At 57.1% G+C, this 25,051-nt stretch overlaps 1 protein-coding gene across 1 annotated transcript in view; it reads left to right on the forward strand.

The window, feature by feature from the left end:
* Nucleotides 1–25,051, forward strand: part of PIK3R3 (phosphoinositide-3-kinase regulatory subunit 3) — a 78,863-nt gene that overhangs the window by 3,227 nt on the left and 50,585 nt on the right. The window contains exons 3-7 of the mRNA XM_066555212.1: nt 1,992–2,087; nt 2,309–2,386; nt 10,587–10,718; nt 13,522–13,723; nt 14,073–14,158. Of these exons, the coding sequence (XP_066411309.1) occupies nt 1,992–2,087; nt 2,309–2,386; nt 10,587–10,718; nt 13,522–13,723; nt 14,073–14,158 (594 nt within the window). The remainder of the gene's footprint in view (nt 1–1,991; nt 2,088–2,308; nt 2,387–10,586; nt 10,719–13,521; nt 13,724–14,072; nt 14,159–25,051) is intronic.

The following is a 25,051-nucleotide window of genomic DNA, read 5'->3' on the forward strand; positions in this document are numbered from 1 at the left end:
GTGTGTGCAGGCTCCTCACCAGGGGACGTTTTGTCCCACAACCACGTCTTCCTGCAGCACAGGAGCAGTGTGTGCCATTTTGTGTCAGTTTAAACCCAAACCTCCCAGCTCACAGGCTTCCCTTCGAGTAAAAATCTCCAAGATCCTCTTGGAACAGAAGGTACTTTTGTTTTGGTTTGGGATTTTTTGGTTTGTGGTTTTTTGGTTTGGTGGGTTTTGTTGGTTTTTTTTTTAATTCTTCCCATACCGATTCCATTTCCAGATTGAGGTTTGAGGGACGTTTTTCTGGCAAAAAAGCACCCAAATTTATATTTCTGCAGCAGCAGCGTACCCCATTCCCCCCACCCCTGAGTGCCCTGAGTTCCCTCCGAGCCCTGGTGCCACACAGGGACCCTGGGCTGGCTCAGGCCATGGAGGAAGCCCTGAATGACAGACACTGCATGTCCCAGCCATGCCTTCGAGCCAGGGCTGGCTCTGCAGGGAGGAATGGTCCTTCTCTTAATTAAATAACATCCCGAAAATGGCTCTGCAGCAGATCTGAGTCCCAGGGGATCTTGCTGGCTGTTTTGCCCCTGACTTGTCCTGGGCAGCACCACTGCCACAAGGCATCACCTCCACTTCCTCATGGGCATCAGGATGCTGGGGTCCAGCGTGGCACAGCTTGGGGCCATTCCTGCCATTCCTAGTCAGGAGAAAGTTATTTTTTTGCAGTCACCACCTTTTCCCCAAGCCACTGATTTGGAGGAAAAGCCCAGTTTCCTTAATTACGAAACCACTCATGCAGTGGGGACATTTTGCATGAGCTTCACATGATGCGCTTTGCTTTTAACCCTGAAATCTTCCCTGCTCCCAAGGCACCAACACACCCTTACTGGGTGGCAGAGGGGACCCCTTTGCTGTGCTTGGGGGTCATGGCCCTGCCTGGGGACTGGATCAGCCACCCACAGTGGCAGGTTTGCGTCATTATCTGTTCTCCAGGGAGCACCAGGGCACCACCACGGTGAGGATCAGAGCCTGCATCCACCTGTTGCAGCCAGGTTGTGTTTTTTGCAAAAGATTGAAGGCAGCTTGGCCCTGCCCAAAGTCCCTCTTATATTTATTTTGGCCTTTCCACAGGCTGTCCATGCTGCAGCCGTCACACATGGCCCTGTGTGTGCAGCCCCTGCCAGCCCCTGCCTCCTGCTGTTCTGGGTTCTCAAGGCCACCAAAGAGAGAGCAGGGAGAAATCCCAGCACTGCCCTGCCAAGGTCTCCGCTGGGTTTAACCCACACAGGAGGGGTTTATCAGCTGGGGTGATAAAGAGGGATGGATGGATGGATACAACATGCCCTGGGGTAAGGACAGCTGCTCTCCTTCCTGCCAAGGGCTTTGCTCCTCTCTGCCATGGTCTGCACTGAGGTGTCCTTGCTCTAAAACCCAGGAGGGAGCAGCACACGGGGGTTTGTGCTGACCCCTGTTTGGCTGAAGGGTTTTTAGGGGCTGAGGGAGGTCTGCACCAGCCAAGGGGAGGCTGGCTCCTCCCTGGGCCTGTGCTCAACCCTGCCGTGCACAGCAGAGAGCCCGAGCAGGTGAGAGCTGCAGAGAGCCGTGTCTGTGCTGGGCATGGGTCTGTGTCCCCAGCTCCTGCCTCGAGTCACTGTGGGCTGTAGGTGATGGCAGGGGCAGTCTCACCGCCCTGGGAACAGAGGTGGGGAAGGGGTTTTGGCTTGGAGGATCTCCATGCCCAGGATGGGACACTCCCCACGGGCAGGGCACATGCCTGAGCAGGTCTTTGCATCTCAGCAAGCAACTGAGCCTCCAACGGTGACTCTTATTGCAAAAAGAGGATAAAATAAAGGGAGAAGTGCTCCAAAATTAGAGATGCATGAGCCAAAGTGTTGGTTGTGGCTGTGCCAAAGCAGCAGCTTGATCCTGTCCTGGGGCAGCTGAGGAAAGCGGAATTCCAGCGGGCAGGAATTTCCAAACCCCTTCTCCCCTTCTTTTCGCCGCAGGACTCCCCGGGCAGGCAGAGCTCAGCGAGCACCCCGCCCTGCCCGAGCAGGCGCTGCAGACCGTGGCCAGGCTCATCGAGGCGCTGGAAAAACAAGGTACGGACACCCAGGGCACAGCCGCGGGGCACAGCCGGGTGCCCGCAGAGCCACAGCCCTGCCCGCTTCAGGGCGCCCCGAGAGCATCCCCGCAGCCAAAGCTCTCCCCAGCCCCCTGGGCAGGGCGGGGGGCGCCGTGTTCCCGGCCCCTCCCGCCTGCCCCGTGTCGGGAGGGACGAGGTGGGCTCAGCACTAACCCCTCTCTCCCGGCTGTGTCCCAGGGCTCGACAGCGAAGTGCTCTACAGGCCCGGCCCCGCCGTGCTGGGGGATGCTGAGCTGAAACAGGCGCTCCTGGCTGGTGAGTTCCCGGGAGGGAAGGGGGCTGAGGAGGCGATGCTGCCCTGGCAGGGAGGGGTTACAGCACCAGCACTGAGGCCCTGCCTGCATGCCGACCCCCTCTTCTCCCCGTGTGATGCAGATAAAAGTGATGCAGGTGCAGGGCAGGGGCGCTTTAAGAGAATATTTTTGGGGAGGTTGGGGGGGACAAAAATACTTGATTTTTTAAATCTCTAGGGTTTGTATCTAAGAAGCAAGGCAGGGGAAAAGCGTCTTGGGGATAGAGAAAAAGAAAGAGGAAAGGTAACGCTCATTATTTACAAGAACGGGAAGCTGTTTGCAGACTTAGGGGCATGAGCAGGGCGGGGGGAAGGAGAAAACCATTTCCCCACACCTGCTTCTAAACCCGCGGCTGGGATAGGATGGCACACGGCGGGGCGGGAGGGACGCGATGGATCCAGCGTGCCGCTCAAACCTGGGTTTTTTGGGGGGGTAGGGGGTGCATGGAGCATCCCCATCCTGCGGCCGCCGTGCCCAGAGGGCGGCACTGTGACACCAGGCACGGGCGGCCCCACAGAGCCCCGGGCCAGCCCCGCATCCCGCCGCACGCCCGGCGCTGCCGGCCGGGGGGGCGGCGGGAGCCGGGCGGTGTTGCTGGGGAGAAGGGCTGTGATGAAATCGCTATATTAAGCACCATGACCTCATCGCTTCCCGCGCACCGGGAGCCGAGTCCCGCCGGGCGGGGAAGGAGGGATGCAGGAGAGGAGAGCTCCCAGGGATGCTCCTTCCCCACTGCCCGAAAAGGGCTGCGCTCCCCGCGGCGGTGATGGGGGCTGGGGGGACCCCACCACCCCACTCTTCTCCCCCAGCTGTGGGCTGAGGAAGCCCGGAGCAGCGGGTTCTCTTCTTCACAGCCTTGCAGCCCGGGCCAGATTTACTGTCCGAGCTGTGGAGAAGGTGAAGGCATCCGAGAGCAATCCCCTGGGCTGCCCTGGGCACTGGTGCCTAGGCTGGGCTTGGGCAGCAGTACCAGCACGGTTTGTTTTCCAAGCACGCAGGAGTTATGGGTCCTCCGTTCTTCCCATGCAGCTGGTGCAGCATCCCAGGCAGGTCCAGGGCTCCCCACAGAGCAGCACCACTGCAGTTACTGCCAAAATCCTGCTCAGCCTTAGGAGACCCTCCCAGCCCAGGGCAAACCCCACCGGCTTGGCCAGAGCTTTGGGCACATTGTGGGTCTGTCCAGGTCTGTCCATCTCCCATGGCAGAGTCCAGCAATGGTCAGAGAAATGCAATTGTGGTTTTCAAAACATGTGAAAACCCTTAAAAAACACCAGCAGCCCTGGCAGACTTGATACTCCCAAGCCCACATCTCCTCTGGGACTGAAATCTTTAATTGGGCTCTGCAGGGGGCTGCCCCTTGAGCTCAGCAACACAGAGCTGGGCAAAGCCAGAGCTCCCCAGAGCTGGAGGGGGAAGGACAAGTCTCACACTTATAGGCTCTCAGCTGAAGGGGCTGATGCTCAGCCATGCCAGAGGGATGCTCTGCAACAGGATGGGAATGACGTTCCTGCCCGAGTCAAGCATCCCAGCAGAGGCCAAGCTTGGCAGCCTGCTCCTATTGCAACCTCCTGCGGAGCACAGAGCCAGTGGTGCTTCCCCAGGACCCTGCTGGAGCCCACTGTGGACTGGGGAGGGCTGGAAAGCATCTCTGCTTTGTCTCCCCTCTCATTGCATTTGGTGGAGTAGAACAGCCCTGCTGGAATACTGGAATTTCCTTACCTTGTGTGGGAGAAGACAGAGTCACGTTTTCCTTCCTCCCATGCTCCTGGTGGTTTGTCCCTCCAGCCTCCCCTCTCTGCCAGCAGCCTGCCTGCAAAGGACAGGCTTCATCCTGGGGAATGGGCAGAAATCAGAGCCAGGGTTGGTGGCTGCTGGAACCAAACCACATCTTGGCTGGGGGGAAAACTGGGTACCCACTGGGGGTTTCAGCGTCCCTGTGAATACCCAAATCCCACTGGTGTTTGGCAGTGGTGGCAGGAAAACTGCTAGAGAGTGCAAGGAAAGAGGAGCAAGGGCTGGAAAAGTTCAGATGTTGGTTTTCTAACCCCCATATCTCAATGTGTTGGAGAACTCAGCATGTTTTCTGCACTGAAAGTGTCTGAATTTCCAGTGGGAAGAAAGAGGAGGGCCTTGGGACACAAGGAGCTGTGCAAGTCGGCTCCTGGCTGTCCCTAGGAGTCCATGGGCATTGTGTTCCCAGGGCTGGCAGTGCAGGCACAGGTCTGAGTTGTGCTGATTGAACCCTTTCCCCAACCCTGGCCCTTTTAGAGCCCTTTCTGTGGGGGATCTTACCGGTGGGCAGTCCCTGAGCTGATCATCAGCTGAGTTTGGTTGAGGTTTCCCATCCTCATGGCAGCATTGGGCAGAGTGGCTCCTTACGGCTCTACAGTCTGAGCTGAGCCTGTCCCCATGCTGGCACTGGGTGACATTCTGCAGGTCAGTGGCATCTGACTGCTGTCTAGAGCCTGTGCACCAAAATTGGTATTTCCATGATGGATGCTGCAAGAACAATTAAGAGAAGCGAGGGGGGCATGCAGCATCACTGAACATGAGAATCAGAGTCACATGGTAGCACCAAAAAGGGACTTAAAGAAAAACTGCAGCTTCATAGGGGGCTGGAGGGAGCTCAGCAAAGGCTGGGAGGTGATCAGCAAAGGCTGGGAGGTGATCAGCCAGCCAGGAGCCCTGCTGCAGTGTCAGGGAAAGAGTATGGGCCTGGAAAAGAGGAATAAAGCAGAGTTTCACCCTGCTGCCCCCAGCACTCCCTGCAGTGCCTGGGTGGGAGCTGCTTCACGCCCTGGGGTATTTCTGTGGTGTGGGTCTGCACACTGACCCCACGAGTTTCAGCTGCCAGCACTCCTGCTGTCCCCTGTGTCCCTGGGCTGCTGTCCCCAGCTCAGGGGCTGTTTGGGTACAGGGAAGGGGCAAATCACCCACTAACTCCACAGCGCCCGGGGACATGAGGTGTATCAGCCCTTCAGTGCTCGACCTGATGTCTTTTCCCCCCAGGGTTGCTCAGGGTTCTGTCCACGCCTGGGACATGGCAGGCAGCCTTCTCACTGCTGCTGCTGGACACCTGGGACATTCTTTGGGTGGTAGCAGCAGAGCTGTGGGTGGGCTGGTGGGTGCTGGAGCCCTTCAGACCTGAGGGACCCAAGCTGGTGAAGGTTTGGCTTGGGAATGTCTGCAAAGTCCTGTGTGTAATGTCCGGGCAGTGCTTTGCCACCCCTTAGCAGGGAAGGTCTGTGTCCTTATCCCTCCTCCCTGGCGGCAGACAGTGCACAGAGACCTCACCCCAAGGGTCCGTGGGTGCTCCCTGTGGCTCAGGTGGGAGCGAACCCTTCTGGGATGGCTGCGAAGCACCGAACCCTCCCCCGCGCTTTGGATAGCCCCGCTCTGCTCGGGGCTCTGGAGCGCAGCTGCGGACACTGTAAACACACACGGAGACCCTTCCCCAGATACAAGCGCAGCAATGGGAAGCGGCTCCGCTGTTGTCAGGGCCGGGCAGGAGCGGCAGCGGCGGGGCTGCCGGGGAAGGCGGCGGCAGAGCGCGGCCGATTGGAGCCGGTGTCTCCGGGCGTGCCGGGCGCGCTGCCGTCCCTGCGCGCTCCCATGCGCTCTGCCTGGAGACACGCTCACGTGCCCGGGAATTAGGTCAGCTCTCGGTGGGGATTAGCGACACACGGTGGGTCCCGGGGCTCCGCTGGGGCTGCCAGGAGCTGCTGCTAGGCAGAAAGGGTCGGGGAGTGAGGAGCGGCTTGGGGGGTCTCACGCCGCTGCCCCCGTCAGCACGGGGTGGATGCGCAGGGAGGGAGCGCATCCCCATCCTCATCCCTGGGATGCCACAGGGGATCGGAGGCCCCCAAGGGCTCTGGTTTCCCCTGGGCAAGCTCATTCCACCAGGATAACTTTCCTCCCGAGCGTGAGGCGCCCCGGTGCCTGCGGCACTGCTTTTTATTTATACCTGCAGTGGAAATAAACCCCGTGTCGTCAGAGACTGGCGAGAGGCATGAGCTCATCTCTTATATTTGGTGGTGATGAAAGAAGGGTAAATAAACAGCAGCAGCAGAGACATCCCTGCCAGACCCATCAGGGAGAACTGGGGGTGAGTTTTTGCCATCCCCTCCCATAGCAGCTGGGAAAACTGAGGAAGGGGATTGCCTTAGGGAAGGTGAGGTGGGGGAAGGCAGTCTCAGTGGGCACCCTCAAACGGGATCCCAGCACCCCTACCCTGGCTGAGTTCAAGCCAAGGGTGCAGTGGGGTGAAACCCAGCTGGGAGAGTGTTTGGAACTGGCAGGAGCTCCCGTGCATGGGCAGGGGGTGTCCTGGCAGCTGCCAAGTCCCAGCACAAGGTACCAGCAGGCTGGCTGGGAGTTGTTACAATGATGCTGAGTCAAAGCTGGGAAATATTCCCTGATTTGGTGCACAGTTTCCCAGTAAACCCTCACTGTGGGATGCCCAGGAGCTCGAGTGCCTGGTCAGCATCCATGTGGATGGGAACGTACAGCCCCCACAACTGGACAGCAAGGACATCTCTCTAGCAGCCAGGGACAACTAAAACTAAAAGGTCTGGAAGGGGTAGGGAAATTCCCAGGTCGGTATTTCAGTCAGCCCCAGGCTGGTTTGGGTGCCCCTCTGTCACAGGGACCAAGCACCTGAGAGCATCTCACTGCAGCAGCGCTCGGTGGCCAAGGTCCAGCTCAGCCTGCTGGAGCTCCCTGCTGGGAGAGGGGCCCTGGGTGCTGGGCAGGGCCTGCACCCTGTCACCCACGAGCTGCTCAGGGCTGTGGGAGCAGCCGTCACCTGTGGCCACAAGCAGGGGACAGCTGGTTACCAGGACCTGCCCAAGCCTCTCCTTCAGAACAGCCTCCACCTCCCCCCCGCCCCTGGTGGCTAAACATCCTCCTCGTTTACCGAAACTCAGCCTTACTCACGCCTCCCTGGCCGGCTGCAGCTGCGGGAGAGCTCCTGGAATTTCCTGCCCAGCCTGACTCAGCCCACAGCTCCAGCACCTTTCTGCCTCTGCTGGGATGTGGGGTCTGGAATGCCAGTAGGAGGAGGCTGGGAGTCCGTCCCTCTGGGCCGGTGGTCATCCCACGCACCCTGTCCCCAGTCCAAAGTTTATTCCTGCTTTTCACCCCTCCATGGGCAAGGCATGCTCGCCGCTGGTCCCCAAATGCTTGCTCTGCCAGCAGGTCAGCAGGCAGGTTGTGTGTTGGAGGGGGTTGGTATGGGGTCGAGGTTGGGGTTTTGGGGTGTTTTCCTTCTATTTATGGCAGGCAGATGGAATCCCTCCGTCATTCCTCCATCATTCCCCTGGGGAAAAGATGGGAACATCTGGAGAGCAGCAGGAGAGCATTGACTCATCCTGCAGCTTCATTAACTTCTTATAGCTGGTTATCATTTCCCTCAGATAAGAAGAGAGCAGCATCCGTGGGGTCAGGCCGGTGGTAATTGTCTGGGAAGGCTCCGGGGTTAACCCTTCCCCCGCTGCCGGCTGAGCCTCCCCGAGCCGCCGGGGCACAGCCGGTGCTGGGGGGCAGCTCGGAGCATCCCCGTTGTGCCCTCAGCCCGACGGGGAGCCCAGCTCACCAGGGCAGCCTCTGGGGCAGGAGGAGAACTCCTGGGGCAGGAGAATGCCACTGCATTTCCAGGAGGACGGGGACAGCAGGCTAATGGCTACTTCTAGTCGCAGTGCCAGGGAGAACGGTGCCGATCAGTCTCTGTCAGCGCGGTGTGAATCCCCCTGCTCTCCCCATCGCGCTCTCTCCGGGTGTAAAGATGTTTTTTGAATCTCGCTTTGAAACCGGCTGAGCCTTCCCTTTGAACACCCCCCAGGCTCATGCCTAACGAGGCAAACAAGCTAATTAGGCCACGGTGGAGCCCGGGGCTGATCGCCTGGGGCCAGCGCCCGGCAGCGGCCCCGTCCCTGCACAGGAACAGCTTGTGGCTGCTCTCCTCAATCCGGGCCAGCATCCTTAAGGCGAGTGACAGGTCCCTGCAGAAACCCTCGTGGCAGGTGGGAAGGGCTCTGGGGTTTGCTCGGTGCATCCCAGTGATGGGAAAAGCTCTCTGCAGTGCAATGAGACCCTGGGACCCCCCAGCAGCATCCCTGGGTTTTAGCCATGCGCTGTATTCAGCCAAAACCAGGTGTTGGAGCATCTTGTGGGATCCCTGACCCCACTCTCCTCCACCTGCCCAGCCCGAGACAACCTGCCAGCTCACAGCTCCAGGGGAACTGCTACCATACATGGGGAACTGACTGTCATGCCCCCACAAAGCCTGGCAAAAATAACCCTCAAGAGGGTCCAGAAGTGTGGCCGGGAGATGGGAGCATGAACAGGGACCAGAACGGGGCCAGGGTGCAGCTGGCACAGCCCTGCCCACCTCGAGGATGCCAAGGGCAGATGCTGTGACTTCCTGGGGTGCCAGAAGGGCAGCACCCCATTTGCCCTGGGTCACATTTGGCCACGCTGGATGGCTCATGGTGGCATCTGTCCCGGCTGTCCCCAGGCTGCCCCGGGACACAGCTCCCAGCTGCTGACAATGAGGTAGCGTCTCCAATGGCTGGGTTAAAGGCTTCCCTTCGGGCATTGGCCAATCTGTTTTCTCTCCGTCTGGGAGCCAAATGGAAGGCACTGGCCATAAGGGACCCACTGCAGCTTGGTGTTCCCACGCAGGCAGGCAGGCAGGCAGGCTCCCAGGATGCCTGGTGCACAGCAGGGACACTCCAACCAGAGGAGATCAAGGTCAAGGTGCTCAAAAACAGCTTTTCCCAGCTGCTCCCCATCCCAGCCCTGCTGAATGTGTGCCTCTAAAGCCTTGTACTAAGAAAGAGGGTTGCTCCCCTCTTTTGGGTTTATTACCCCAGAAGGAAGCACAGCTGGAGTGGTTGGAGGCTCACAACATTTTCTGTTGGAAGATGCTGGGCTGGGAGATGGAGCATCTCCCAAAATGGCTCCAATTTCAGTGAAGCTGCATTCAGGGGGTAAAGATCCAGTGAGCAGAGTGGAAGGGGGCTCAGAGCCTGCTCTGAGCAAGCCCACACTCTTCTCTGTCATTCCAGGCCATTTGGAGCCTGACACAGCATCTTTACAAAAAAGACAAATTTGATTTTCTTTTTTTTTTTAATTAACCATTTCAGACCATCTCAAATATGTTCATTTTTTAAATTATTCCCAACCTCCCATACCCCTCGCCCTCCAAATTCTCCAAGAAGAAGAATTTCAAAACATTGCATTTGGGTCCAGTTTGAACCAAAGCCAGATTTTGAAACCTTCAGATCTTTGCAAAAGGCACCATCACCCTCCAGACAGCCACCACCCAGCCCAGCCAGGATGGGAGACCTCCAAGACAAACACATGAGGCAATACCAAAGGATGCTGAAAGGCTTCTTCCCCCTGGACCAGGGTGAAGCAATGCCCCTGTGCTGGCCTGGCCATGGGGCTCAGACAGACACATCCCACCCTCTGACTCCTGACAGGCCATGGGACAGTTCTGCTCCCAGCACTGCCCCTGTCCTGATCCCAGGACCCCCGAGCCCCTGAGCCCAGGCTGTGTGGCCTCCTGTGCTTTCCCCCGTTCCTGGAGCATCCTTCACCACCTCCCCCAGGGCAGCCACCTTTCAGGGCTGGGAGAAGTGATGCCAATTGGGGCACATTCACAGCATTTTGGGATTACTGGGGGTCACATGGGCCTTTAGCAACTTGAATTGTCTGGGAACCATAACCCCATTCCATGGATGCCTTCTCCAAGCAGGTCCTGCTGGGCTGGGGTTGGCACATGGCACCTGGCCCTGAAAATTAGAAGGTTCCTGAGCAGTTGCTCAGTTCTTGCCATGGATCCTATCCTGCAGTGGGACCCCAGTGGGATGGTGAGGCTCCCTGTCCCATGCCCTGGATGTACAGTTTACCCAGAGCAGAGATGCTGCCGCATGCTCTCCTTGGGCACGTGGAACTCGGGGTCAGGGGAAACTGGGACAGGAATATTTGCTGGGTGAGTGGTGGCAGTGAAATCATACACTGCCCCACTGGGGAGAGGGGGGCATGGGCACAGAAATCAGCCCCCGTGTCTGCAGGAAGGCCCACAGGGATGAAGAGCTCTGAGCTCTGTGCCAGAGGGAAGAACCATGGGCTCAGGGTTCCCTGTGTCTCTCTCCCAGATGCCTCAGCTGTGGACATGGACCTGTACGAGGCCCAGACACTGGCAGATGCCCTGAAGTGGTACCTCCAGGAGCTCCCCACGCCCCTCATCCCTCCAGCTCTCTACAGTGATTTGGTCCACATGGCTCAAGGTAAGCACACATGGGCTGCCCCCACACCTGGCACGTCTGTGGGGCTGGAGAAACTTTGGGAAGCCCCTAGAAAGACTTCCCAGCATCTCCAGGGTGGCCCTGACCCCATCCCCTGCCCAATGCTGTACTAAAGGCAGATTTTACAAAGGGCCATTGGGAACATCACCTGTGCCAGAGCAGCATAGCATCAACTGGGAGATGCTCTAGGAAAGAAGGGAGATCCAGGGGGCTGCTTTGCCCCCACCACAGCGTGGTCTTCTCCCTCTGCAGTGCCTGGAGAAGGAGGTGCTGCCTGCCAGGACGGGCAGCTGCCAAGGCTGGGTGATGCTGGCCCCAGAAGAAAGCGTTATTATAATATTTTGGCTCTGCTGCCTGGGAAATTTTTCCTGTAATCTCATTAACTCCTGGCTTTATATGGGCACAAAAAATTCTCAGCTTTTTCAGCTTAGTGCCATTAGGAAGCGCCTTTAGATCCCTGCAAGGTTTTGAGGCTCTGTGCAAATGTAGGAGACTGTCAAGGTTTTGGTTTTATTTGATTTCTTTTCAAATAAACAGAGCAGGGCTCATACCCATGTCATCAGAGCCCATGGTCCATCCCAACAGTGAGGCCAGACCAAAATCCATTTCAAGTGAGTCCTCACAGAGCCACTCAACCCCTCCCAGCCTGAGGGCCTGTGGGCATCACCAGGCACACAGCAAACCCTTGCCCACTGTGTTCAACAGGACCGGAACCTCTTGCTGCTCGTGAAACCAGGATTTCTTCCCCTTCCACAGCAGCTCTCATCTCACTGCCAGTTGCTGCAGTACCCTCCATCCCTGAGCATCACCTCCCCATCCTAAGCCAGATTAGTGCTTGGGCAGATCATATTCTTGGCTGCCTTAAGAGGCACTAAAAGATCACCAGTACCCAGACCCGTGGCCTTTTCCTACCATGTCTTGATGGGAAAAGGCCACTGGCTCTTTGTGGCTTCCAGTGAGGCAGAAGGGACTCAGGAAGAAGGTGAGGGATAACTCACACCCCATCCTCCCTGCCCTGTGCTGAGACACAGAGCCAGAAGAAATACCCCTGGGGCTGGTGGCACAGAGAAGCTGCCTTCCCCTCACCCGTCAGAGGAGAAATCAAAGGCTGCCTCCCTTCCAAGGATAAAAACGCAATTAGGAAGCAATTAGCTGGGTTGCCTCGTTAAGCAACTTCAAAGGGAAGCGCCTTTCCCTGCAGCCTGTGCTGCAGCGGGCTCTGCTCCTGGCACAACAGGGGCAGGAGGAGGAGGGGGCCGAACGGTGGAGAAACCAATGGGAAGAGGATTTCTCTGGGGCTTAAAAGAAAAAATTAAAATGTAAGTCTTTGAGGAGACGGTGCTGGGTTTTGGCAGCCTGCCCTGCAAGGCTCCTCTGCCCTGCTTGAGGCTGAGAGCTGGGAAAGCAGCAAGATGACCACCTTCAAAAGGAAGGGAAAAACATCCTCAAATTCCCCCTTTGGCCATGAGCCTTCTCCTGCAGGATCCTCTAGGTGCAAAAAAAGCAATAATTGTGGCAGGGGAGGCCCTGGAGCAAAGCTAAACATCCCTCAGGAGTGGTTTCTTGGCTACAAGATCTCACCAGCACCCCATTGCCAACACGACTGGGTTGCAGAGCTGCTTTGGAGGGGATCCCAGACCCCTGCCCCTCCGGCTCCGGTGCACCCTGGCTCCAAGGATGGATGTCGGGAGCTGGCTGTGCATTGGCCAAACCTCATTCCTGGTGCAGAGAGCCGTGGAGCTGAGTCAGCCCCCGGCCCAGCCGGGCTTTGAAGGCAGCTGAGAGCAGCCCAGCCCTGGGGACTTCCCTGTCCCCAGCAGATAAAAGGCTGGGACAAGGCAGGGATGGAGGATGGCTGGAGAGTGGCTGTTTCCTGTGCCTGGGGCAGCATCGCAGTCCCAGGGCACTGAGCTCACAGCTCACAAAGCTGCCAGAGGGCTCTGGGGACATGGTGGGAGCTTGTGGGCTGTGGGCTGCTCAGGACACCCGTGACAGTGGTTTTGGCAGCAAGTGGTTTTGGTTTTTGTTCTGTGATGTGCAATGCCATTGTCTGATTTTATCCATGTGGGCAATTCCAGTATCACTGGAAGCAGCTGCACCCCAGTCAGCTCTCGCTGTGCTGTGTTCCATGGGGAGTGAGACCATGATGCAGGGGGCTGCAGGAGCCTCACTGCAGCCCCACCTGCAGCCCAAGTGCACATTGTTTTTTCTTCCTAAAAACCCTTTTCCCTCCCAGCTCACTGTTTCTGGAGGGGAAGGCTGAGCCTTTAAATTCAGCAGATCTTCAAGCTGGTGCCCATTTTCCCACCTCCGCCTTTATTATGGCTTTGCTGTGCACCATGGAATGTTCTCCATTTGAGCAGCAGTGAGGGATTTTGAGGTGCAGCCCTGACCAGGTGAGCAGCTCAGCCCTCTGAGCTCCCTTCCTGGATGTGCTGACAGAAGGAATGTGCCAAAGGCACCTGACAACCTGATCTGGGGTGGTGTGACTGGGCAAACGGGGCAGGCAAACCCCAGAAAGAAATGGCCAAGACCCTGAAGAAATAATCTCTGCAGACCCTGGGATATCCACAAGTCCCATGGCCTGTCTGGAAAGGGATGGGCTGTAAAAAAATAGTGTTGGGAGAGGTTGAGGTCAGGTTTTTTTGGGTCTCTAGGAGGAGCAGAGAGCTACCACAGCTCATGCCCTGTGTGCTGGTAGGTGCTGAACTCCCATGAGAGGCATGGGGATGCCCCTGCCCTCCCAAACTAACCTTTTGATTTTCCTGTGTCCCTTCTGCTACAGAAACCCCAGGCCTGGAGGAGTGTGGCCAGCGAGCCAGAGCCCTGCTGGCCCCCCCAGCCCTGCCACAGCCCCAGGCACTGCTCCTGCGCCAGCTCGCCCGCCACTTCTGTCACCTGTGCCAGGGCGGCCACCGCAGCCGCCTCTCGCCCCGGCTCCTCGGGGAGCTCTTTGGGGAGCTGCTGCTGCGCCCTGGGGCCGCCAGGTGAGGTCCTCTGCCATGCATGGGACAGGGAGGGTGAGAGGAGGGTGCTCATGCTGCCCAGGCTGCTCCCAACCAAGCTGGTTTTGCTGTATGCCAATCCACCAGTGCCCCAGGCACAGCGTTCTCCGTAGGGGGAGGCCAGATGTGGAAGCTGCCATTCCAGCTGTGGTGCTCAGACATCACACCAGTGCCCAAAGTGCGCAGGCACAATGCACACACTGGGATTCACAGCAATGCCTCAGTCCCACAGCAGACCCACAGGGGTAGCTGCCTGCTATTCCAGGGAGGTGGGGCTCTCCAGGGAGGTGGAACTGCTGGTGTCCTCACACCCCTCTCCTTCTCCTCTCAGCACCGAGGCAGGCCCTGAGCTCCGTGCAAGGATCCTCGAGTCCTTCATCATGGCCAGCGAGGTGGCAGAGCTGCCAGCAGCTCCTGGTAAGAGACGTCTGGCTGGTGGTGGAGGGGGGACAGCGGATGTGGCATTCAGAGCAGTGACAGCAGCAAGTCATGGGGCAGTTTCAGTGATGCAAAAGTGCTGCTGTCCCTGTGGCAGTGCCCAGACTGTGCTGGCTTCCTGCCCCATGTCCCTCTCTCCTTTTTCCTCAGAGACACACTCATTTGGGGCCATTTCTTTGCAGCCCCTCAGAAGGTTTGCAGCTGTTTTCTGGCTTCATGTTTTGGTCATTGCTCTCTGGTGCCTGGGTTTGTGATGCAAAGAGGTTCTGGTCCCTCACCTTGGGGGCTTGGTATGAGCTGGGGGCTCTTGGTGGGCGGCTCGTGTGCAGTTTGTTTCAGAAAGCAGGGATTTGGATATAATCTGGGAGGAAAAAAATAGCAGCATGACCATAAAATGTCAGGATGGTACTTGCTACAGGATCCAATCAGGCTTTATGATTTTTGACTTGCATTTAGTCCCCATGTGTATAGAATCACCCTGCATCCACTGCTGGTTCCCCACAGGGCATCCCCAGGGTGGGGATGAGGACAGGCACTTACCCCCACCCCTCCATGCATGGACAGCAGTCAGCAGAGAGGCTTTTTCTGCAGATGTTAGTGAGCCTCACCCCCAGGGCTGCAGTCCTGTCCCTTTTCTGCCACTTTCATTGCCAACACCAGTGTTTGTCTCCAGCACCTCCTCACTCTTTTGCTCTGCTGGCCACCTTCTCTTGCTGTGTCACTCTTGCTGGGTGGCAGCTTGTGATCCCATCAGTGTCCAAAACTGGAGCCCATGCTCCCTGTGCCCTCTGCAGCACCCCAAGGATGGGGGCAACTGGTCCATCCAAGTAGGGGTGTACATGGGAAGTAGAGAGGGTGCTCAGGGGAGCACAAACCTCAGACCTGGAGGACCACAGAGACCCATTCTTGTGGGATCCCATCTCCAGGCTGTCACTGAGACCCATCTATTCCCCCACACTGAGCTGCCTGGGTGCCTGAGAGGCACAATTGCTTCCAGCCCTCCTGCTTGGAGATATCTTGGCGCTGGCCCCAGTGAATCCTGTTGGTTTGTGATGTCTCTGGGTCCTTGTCACCACCCTGCCTCCCTGGGGGATGGCCAGGCCAGGCTGGATTACGACTCTTAATATTCCTCATAAATCAGCCCTTTCAGACCTGTCATCTCATTTATTGCTCTCCCCCAAGCTCACACCCATGAGTTTGTCAGGATGCATCTGTCTCTTCCACCTGCTGATCCAGCTGATGGGCAGCTGCAGCCCAGCAGTCCCTGGGGTCACTGCTGCCATCCCCAGCCTTTGTAATGTCATCCGTGTCACCACCCCAAACCGAGGAGAGGGGTTGGGCAGGATCTTGAGGTCCTCATCCCCTTTTTGAGTCAAAATCTCCCCTGTGGTCATCCCACAAGTGTGGGGCAGGACACGGGACACTTGGACTCGCTGTGGGACTTCAGGCAAGTCCTGCCACCCCCGCTCTCTTTGTACCTAAAAGCAAGGATATTATTTCTTGGCTGTCATCACATTAGGATGTTGGGAAGCTTAATTAAATGCCTGCAAAGTGATTTTGAGAGCTATGGATGAAAGGGGCTATATATAAAGTGCAAAGAATTATTATTAGCGGTGCGGTCCAGGTCCTGCTCCTGCTCCCATCAGCCTGGCCCCACTCCCCTGCATCCCGGCACTGGGATTATTTCTGTGTGTGTGTGGAGTTGTGGTTTTATAATTATACATGTAAAATAGCTATAAATACCCTGCAATAACACGGGTGTGTGTGCCTAGCACAGGAATAGGAGTCGGTAGCTGACATAAGGAAACCGTGGTGTGACCTCATTCTGACTCATGTAAATATACCTCATGTGAGGGGGCAGCTGGGGGGCTTGAGGCTGCTTGGGGCTGCAGGGGCAGTGGCCTCCTTGGCATGGAGGGGTTCGAGGAGAGATCTGAAGCTCTCTGCTGATTCCAGGGAGGCTCCTGCAGGGCCAGGATCCTTCCTCTCCCATGTGTCCTGGGACTGATAGGGGAGTTTTTGAGTCTTGGATGTTAGAATCTTAAAGAATAAAAATGTAAATTATGGAATTTGGCTCCTGGAGGGGCTTCTCTGGGTGAACTTGCTGTTGTTGGGTTTGCAGCATCCCTTTCTCCAGGCCACTGGTCCTGGGGGTCTCTTTAGCTGCCTGTTTTATGAGCTGCAAAGGAGAAAATGGGTTTGTGATGGCTTCTGAAAGCTATTCCTAGGATGCAGCGCTGGAGTCATGCTGGAGGCACTGGTTTGCATAGGGCCCTGCTCTGGTTTGCACAGGGCAATGCCACAGATCCGTAGGGAAGCTGCCATGGAGCCTGGGGGCAAGTGACTGGCACCTCGCTGTGGTCTCCAGTGAGTCCCCAGCACTGGGCAGACACCCCAGGAGGAGATTTCTCAGCCCCATGGAGGTCCAGGGGGGCATGCAGAGCTCACAGCAGGATCCCAGTGTCTGGGAATGACTGTTTCCCGAGCAGGGTGAGGGGGCAGGCGAAGGCAAAGGGAAGGAGTGATGCAAATACCAGCTCAGCTGAAGGAAGATGACTTCATCTCCTTTTCCTCTCCTGGTGCTATTTATAGTCACTTTAATTTACTCCCCTTTGCTTTATTATCTCTCCAACGAGCCGTTAGCCCTCAGACAGCAGGATGCCTTTACTCACCATGCAGCCAAAAGTTCTGAAAAAAACCCCTCAACCCACCACCAAAAAAACCTGAAAGCGGGGGCAGGAGGCAGAGCAAGGCGGCAGAGCGCTTGGGCAGGAGCATCACTGTCCTGTGACGTAGCTTTCTGGAAAAAACCAGAGGACTTTTGGTTCCTTTTGGAGAAAAGAGTGAGAATGGGGCAAGGAAGATGTCCCCTACTTCCTTCAGAGCAGTGGCTGGAGGGGTCAGGACCCGTGGTGCCAGGTCCTCACCCTAGGACAAAGGGCCACTGTTTTGCTGGACCCTGCTGAGGCAGACACCCCCTGCTTTCCCCCAGGAGCCCCAGCCCTGCACTGCTTCACATGGGGCAGTGGTATCATGCCAGGATATGGGGATTGGCACCACCCCAGGTGCTTTGAAAACATCTTCCCAACAAGCAGTTTTGGCAGCCCTGTGCCATGGGGAAACTGAGGAACAGCCTCCCCATGGAATCACCCTTCCTGGCTTCAAAATCCAGTCCCTGGGAAGGCGGGTGCCCAGGTGCCCAGCCCCGAGCTTAGCCCTGTGGCAGCCTATCCCCAGGGCTGAGCAGGGCTGCAGTGGTGGCAGTGGTGGGTGACAATCCCATGAACATCCTGTGATGTGACACTCTGGGCACTTCCCAGCCCAAGCCCCAGCAGGCACCTCTGGGACAGCATCAATGCTGAGCAGGACTGCCGTGTTAAGCCAAATTAGAATGATCTGGCTTTGAAGTTTTTAATTAACTTTCTCCCTGTTTGCTTTCTTCTGGATCCAAGGGAAAAGCCCAGCCTCCCTGCTCTCCCCAGCTGATGTGGCACGGGGGAGGTTGCAGACTTGGATGAGCAGAGGGGTCAAGAGGGAGCAGGAGGCATTGTATGTAATCCAGCACAGAGGGTGCAGCTGAGAGCTGTGTCCAGGTGCTGCCCTGCCTCCCCGGGAGCATCCCTGCACAACCATGAGCACCCTCCCACCTGGCTTGGCACATGGGCCACAGGGAACCTCAAATTTGCATTACCCCTTGGTGTTTCATCCCCTCAGAGCTGCTGGTGTGGGTTAAAAATAGCCGTGAGAAAACCCAACCAAAACCCTGGATGGAGAGCAGCATGAAGAAGCCATGGCTGAGTGGTCCCCTGTGCCAAAACACCTCGTTCTGCCTCCCCGAATCTGCAAATAATACAGAGAAAACAAATTAACGCCGGGGAAGGGGAGGAAAAAGAGCCAGAGCTTAGCTAGCAACATGAGGTAGAGAAAGTGGCTAAAAATAACAGATCCCTGAAGGCATGGGGAGGAACATGACGGGGATCCACACTCCTGCCATCCCAAAAGGCAGCCTTGTGCCTTCCCAGCTGCTCCTCATAACGCAGCCCTGCCCGGTGAATCCAGAGAGGGAAAAGCCTCTGGGAAGGGCGGCAGCGGGGAGGTGAGAGGTGCAGAGCTGTGCCATGGAGCCAGGAGCGATGCTCCCACCTTCAGCAGAGCGTGGGGGTCCCCCAAGCACCCAGGGTGCCCAGCTGGGAGGGAGCTGCAGCGTGACCCACTTGCAGGCAGCCGACGGGTAGTGGGATGCTGCTGGGAGACCCCAGGGGTGCTGCCTCCAGGCTAATTTTAGCTTGTGTTCAATTAATCATGGAGCGGGAGGGGATCGCAGCAAGCCCAGCCTTTGCCAGTGCCTCCCCTTTCCACCCGTGTGTGCTGCTGCAGGGATTGGAGGAGCAGGGGCCAGGCATTCCCTGATCCTGTGGGTTTGGGCTGAGGAACTAAGAGAGACCCTGTGCCACAGTCCTCTTCCTCCAGTCAGCTTTAGGAGGCTGGAGCAGCCCTGGGAAGGATGTTATCTCCTCATGCCTCAGTTTCCCCCCCTGTGGCTGGCATTGGTGACCTTTGCTGTGGAATTTCTCAGGTTGCCTGTACAGCTCTGAGCAGGCATTTTCCTGGCATGTCAGAGCTCTGGAATGCCTCCCTGGGATGGGGAGCAGTGACCCCCAGCAAAGGAAGTCTCAGCCAGCCCAGACCTCTGCTGCATGCCCTAAAGGCAACCCCTTTCCTGGGTCTCACCAGCTCTGGTGTGTAAAGTTGGGGCAGGAACAGCTGCATTGCTTGGAGACAGGCAGCTTTCCCAGCACAAAGGAGAGAGCCTGGAAATGCTTTTGGGGTACAGCATGAAAACCCCGTGGTCCTGCTCTCCCCATAGCCCAGCTTCACTGGTCCCCGTATCAAAAGTACAGCATGGTCCAGCCCTCCCCCATGACAGAGGGAATGGCTCCTGACGGAAACAGGGCTCGGCTGGGATTGAAAGCCTTTTCCTGCCTGCACTGCATGGCCAGAGCTGATAAGGCCTGGATAACCCCAAGCATTGTGTGTTCTGCCGGCCCACGACCCGACAGCGTGAGAGGAAACGCTGCTGCTCGGCCAGCCAGGATCCAGGGGGAGACTGTGTGCTGGTGGTGGGGTGCTGGAGTGCCCTGCTGTCTGGCCAGCCTGCTTTCCCTTTGGCCAGAGTATGAAGTTTTTAGATGGCTCTGTCAGATTGGTGCCAGCCCAGGTTGCTGTGTCAGCACACAGGGAGCTGACCAGCTCTCAGCTGTATGGTCATGAAAAAAGCTGCCAGCGTGAAAAACCTGGGGGTTCAGGGTGATTGTCTGACACAGGCAGGGTTTGACCCTTGAGATTTGCATTCCATCTTCTTGTGATGGAGCTTTGAACCTGGGACACCTCTGCCTGTCCCAGAGGGCAGCTCCCAGAGGCCAGGCTGGCTGAGCAGAACCTCAGCAACCCAGAGGGAGCCACCAGCTTTGCTGTTCCACAGTGGTGAGGGCTGGCTCGCTCCCTGTGCCGGCTGCTGGCCAAGCCAGACTGCAGGAATGTGTGTGCCAGCGCGCGTGTCCTCCCAGCTCCTGCCCTCAGACACTGTCTGGGCTGGCGTCACCCTTACTGCCGCAGCCTCTGCCTAAACACCACGGGCAGCTTCACAAAGAAGATGAGGAGGGTGACAAAGCGCCGGCCATGCCACCAACCACAGCCGATTGTCCAGCTTGGCACCAAAGCCAGGAGCGTCTTCAACTGTGCAGTGGCATTTCCATCTCCTGCTTCCTGCCTGGCAGCAGGTCCCCCTGCTGCCCTTTTGGCCAGGAGATGCCAGAAAAGGGCAATGCTTCCCATGGGGAATTTCATGCTAGGGTAGGGAAGCCGATCCCACTGTGATCCCACCAGCACCCCTGGACCCTGCCTCCCTCAAGAGCAGGCTCTGTTCCAAAGGGGTGGGAGGAGGCAGGCTACCCAGCACAGACACATGAGCAGCTCTGGGGAAAGGCAGGATTTGTGCTTCCAGGAGGGAAAATGAGTCACAGGGGGATGACAGGGCTGTGCCAGCAGCGAGCGCGGGACTGGGGTAAGTGGTGGCTGTCGGCTGCCATCCGGGAGGTCAGGCAGAAATGCTCTTACAGGCCTTGCCTGGCTTTAAAATCTATTAACGTCATTTTGCTGTTGGAGCCGAGAGCCGTACAGGCAGCACAAACGTTCGGGCACGGCTCAGATCAGAGCAGGATTTCAATTACAGTAATCAAAGGTGACACAGATAAGAAACCCCTGGTCTATGGAGCCACGACAGCTGTCCTCTGGCTCCAACCAGCACCCATCCAGAGCAGCTCCATCAAAATCACTGAAGTGGTACTAGGGTAAAATTGGATTGGAATCCATTTTCATCTGCCGTGGTGGAAAATGCTTTCCCTGCACTCCTTGGGGAGGAAAACCACCTTCTCAGGGACAGCAAGGGAGGAAGGTGTCAGGCATGGAGGAGGGGACAATGTCCCTGAGAACAGCACTGACAGCTGTTTTTGGATGATGGAGGCAGCAGAAGGAACAGCTGGGATGCTGGAGCATCAAGGCTCTGCCTCCTGCCTTGCCCTCTCCATTTCAGCCTGGCCCCACAGTAAGTGTCATGGGTGAGGCAGGGATGTGCTCAGCTCGGTGTCAGGCTCCCTGGAGGGATGGGCATCCCTCTGAGCCCTGTCCGTGGCCAGAGCATCCCAGGATGTGCTGCAGGATGGACCCCCAGCCAAGGAAAATCTGGGGAGAGGGTTGGGAGGTTGGAGGAGAAGAGTCCAAGGGGCAGGAACCGGCACTCTTCTCTCATCCTTGTAAATGGCAAGGTGATGCACAGGGAAAGCTGACTCCTGCTTCTGCCTCTGCCAGCACTTGCATGTGGTGAATCATCCCCACTGCTTTTGTGACTTCTTGCAAAACTTTTGGATGGCAGCAGGGCATCCCTACCTCTGACTCCCTCACCCCTTTGGGGTCCCACTCCAAGGAGTCACTGGTGCCCACTGCCACAGGCTAATGGGACCCTGTTTGCAGCCAAACCATGGGGGCATCCCCGGGTCCCATGCACACAAGGGGTCCTTTCTGCCCCTGCCCCAGCACGGCAGGATCCGGCCAAAAACACAGCATCTCTTTCTGTGCCCCCTGGCCGCGCTCCAGCCTGGCCAGGTGTCAAATGCCCGGCTGCAGCGTGTCCCCCCCCACGGCGCTCCGCTGGGAGCAGGAGCCCTCTCCCAAACACTGGAGGTTTGTTCGGGGTGGCGGGCTGAATGGTGGGTCTGTGCGGCCGGGAATGCCGGGGCGGGGAGGGAATTTGAGCCGCTTGTTTCATCTGTTTACCTGGAAGTAGAGATGGTGGCCAGGCCCAGCTGCCGCAGCGGTGGCACTTTCATGCCAGCGCTAACGGGATGGGCAGTGCTGTGCTGCACCCAACACCGTGCAGCCTGCAGCATGACAGCGATGGGGACACAGCAGGGACTTGGCAGGGCTCCCCTCCCTCCATGTGCCTGCACAGTGCTGAACCCTCCTGCTGGCTGCAGCTGGAGAGCCGGAGCCTGGGGAAGGACGTGGGGATGACCCCGAGCCATCACAGGGGTGGGTGATACCGCAGGTCATCCTTTGTCCTGCAGCATCACTATGTCTCGGGGCTCTACAGAGTCCCCCTGCATGTGTCCCCATGGCAGCTGGGTCCCCATCCTGGCTGTGTTCCTCATACTGTTGGCCATCTCCACCTGGCTGCACGCCCCTGCCCCATCCATAGCTCTCTGTACCAGCTGTGGTGTCCCACACTGGCTGTAGACACCTATACCAGCTCTAACCCTGTGTGGGTTGTGCATCCCTGTACCAGCAGTGTCCCCATGGGAGCCACTTAGCAGCTCTGAGAGAGAGGGGCCACCCATGCAAGCGCCAGGTTTTGTCCTTGCGTGAGGCAGGACTGACAGCCACACACAAGCTGCTGGGGAGAGAAAGGGGATGATAGCATCTTCCAGTCAGCGCCTGGATGCACGGGGATTAATGCAGCTGGCTCGCCTTCCCCAGGATTCAGGTTGCCTTATCTGTGTCTATCTGTTCTTACCCAGGCACTGCTAGAGCTGCTCTGATGTGCACAGCTAATCCCAGAGGCTGGCAGATAGGGCAGGGAATGCTGCTTCCACCCACACCCTGCCCACACCTGCAGGGCCGGGGGCACAGAGCTGGGCTGTGACCTGTCCTGCCCCAGACCAGCTGATGCTGGGGATAACCAGAGGCACGGGGCAGAGGTGCAGGAGTTTGGTGGTCTCAGTGTGGCAGTCCTATGTGCAGGGTTGTGAGGCAGGCATTGCCTCTGATCCTGATTTTGAGGCTTCATCACCTTCCAGTTCTCCCAGCAAAGCCGTCTGCTCAGCTCATCTCTGTTCATCTTTCAACTCAAAAAAGTTACTGCCCCATGGGACTGTCTCTGGGAACTTGTGGCCATTCTTTGGTTAAGGAGATTTCTCCATCTTTTGGATACTTCTGGCATTTGGGGAGGGTTGCAGGTGGTGAAGGGGCTGGGGTACCCACAGAGGCTGGCCCCTCACTGAGCAGCCTGGCACTGTGTCATGCTCAGGAGACAGGGAGCAAGGGCTAGGTCATTTCACCTCACACCACACAGATGTGGCTGCAGCATCCCTGGCTCTTCCCAAGTATCTGGAGGACCTACAAGTCCTGACTGCCCATCCCTGGTGCCATCAGGAGGGTGTCTTCCCTCTGGCTCCTGGCACTTCTTTCTCCATTCTCTGTTGGCTCTTCATACCCTGGGGCAGGAGGAACATCTGAGGCTGTGCTTCAGCACCATCCCAGATTTCTGACCTGGCACGCACAGTGCCATGGTAACACTTTATTTTTTCAGCTGCTTCCCTGTTTTCTTTGCAATTGGGGTCTCTCACTGGGTGACGGTGATCACAGGGGCTATTTGGGCAGGGTTCAGCATGCTGCTGAGCAAGCAGCTTGTAGCATGGTGCCTCGTGGTGACCTGTCCTGCCATGTGCCCCACACCTCGCACGGCTCTGACCCTCCCTGGCCACAGCATAGAGGGAAAAACATCACCTGGGCTTGGGGGTGACTCCTCAGCTCTGCACACCCCAAAGTTGCCCTGGGACCTCAAAGCTACCCATTTCCCATGGGCTGTACAGCTCCATGTACCATAGACATGGACTCTGCAGACTGATGTCCCCACGGTCACCAATGCCACCAGAGCTCTGCATCTGTGGCAAAATGGCACTGAGCCTGGTGAAGTGGGTGCCCAGCATGGCTGTCACTGCTCTTGCTTCCATAACAGTCCTTCCTGTGCTCCCATACTGTGGCTCCTCCAGAGCATCTTTCCTGTAACCTCCGGACCCTGCTACAGTGGGGTTATTAAAGCTATAAGAAAGGTGGCCTGGAGAAGGCTTTGTAAAATGCCAGCATGGAACCATGGCAAATGAAACTATGCCAGGGGGGAGAATGGGGTCCAGAGAGCATAAACCCCCAGGACCCCTGTGTGAACAGGGATTGGAGGACAGTGACAGGAGTTTGGCAATGCAAAAAGCACAAGCAAGAGCTGGCCCTGACCAAACAGCCTCCCTGGGCAATTTTAGGAACGATCACAACCACTGAGTGGCTGCACATGTCTGAAGGAAGCTCTGTTCTGCAGCTTCTGACAGCTCCTTCAGCAAGAGCCTTAAATTGAACATTATGGATGTTTCAGAAGGAGAAACCTGAGTGTTTTGGGGACCAGAACAATTCAAGAGACCCTAGACAAATTCACAAGCCATCAGTCTTGACAGGAATCTGGTCTTTTCAGCAAGAAAGACAAAAGCCTTTGTCCAAGTTGGTTCCACCTAGCTTTTAGTGGGATTAGAACTGCAGTGTCCTGTGCTGGCAGGCATCCCTCAGGCCAAGCACAAGCAGCCCCTGAAATCACTTTGTGCACGCCTTGGAGTCCATCTCAGCATCCTGGCGCTTGCTGCTGCCATCGCTTCCAATTTAGACCTGCTCATGGCAGAGACTAATATAGAAGCACTCTGCAGGATGGCACTTCCCCTCCCCAGGGAGCCAATGCTGGCACTTTGCTCTTGCTGCTCACCAGCTCCAAGGAAGACTGAGGAGCTTGAATTACATTTTTCCAAGAAAGGTGTATTTGGTTTGCAGAAATGTAAGGACTGGGGAACAGTTGTTCTACTCTGTTGAGCCTTTCTGCCATCTGGAACAGCTTTTGGTTTCCTTCTGGATACCTCTTCCATGAGATGGCAGGACAGGGAGAGGGGCAAGGGCATCACTAGGACCCCCAGGGAGAGGAAGGATGAGGAGATGGAGTCAGGGGACACATGGGTGCCCTCTTCACAGGGGTAGGTGAAAGTCAGACCAGGCAAATGGAGAGCTGCTTTAGGGAAGGGCTTGGAACAGACCTCACTGTGGAAGGTTGTGGAAGGTTGTTGAAGCCCCCAGTCAGGCTGCCCATGGCATGAGCCCACTCTGCCCATCCCCTTGGCAGGGTGGTGGCTGTGAGATCCTGCAGCCGCTGCTTCTCATTCTGCATTTTCCAGCCCAGGGGCAGAGAAAGCCTCATTGTCTCCATCTTCTCTCTTTTCCTCCTGGGGAAAAACATAAAAGCAAAGTCACCACATCAGGGCTGGATTACTCAGGGACTGAAGAGGGAAGAGCACATCCAGGGCAGTGGGCACTGCTAACCCCAGCCCCCTGGGTGATGTTTCTAATGTCTAGTAAGGGATTGGTGCTCCTGCAGCTTTATCCTCAGTAAAGCCATAAAAAATGCCTCCCATTCCTCCAGTTGCCTGTTCCTACAGAAACTACGTCTCTTGGGCATGGTCCTCCTCATAGTTGGAAAACACCCCACAGAGCTCTTCCAGGGGCTGGACA

Source organism: Molothrus aeneus, chromosome 9 (genome assembly GCF_037042795.1).
Source record: "Molothrus aeneus isolate 106 chromosome 9, BPBGC_Maene_1.0, whole genome shotgun sequence".
In the NCBI taxonomy this organism is placed as follows: Eukaryota; Metazoa; Chordata; class Aves; order Passeriformes; family Icteridae; genus Molothrus; species Molothrus aeneus.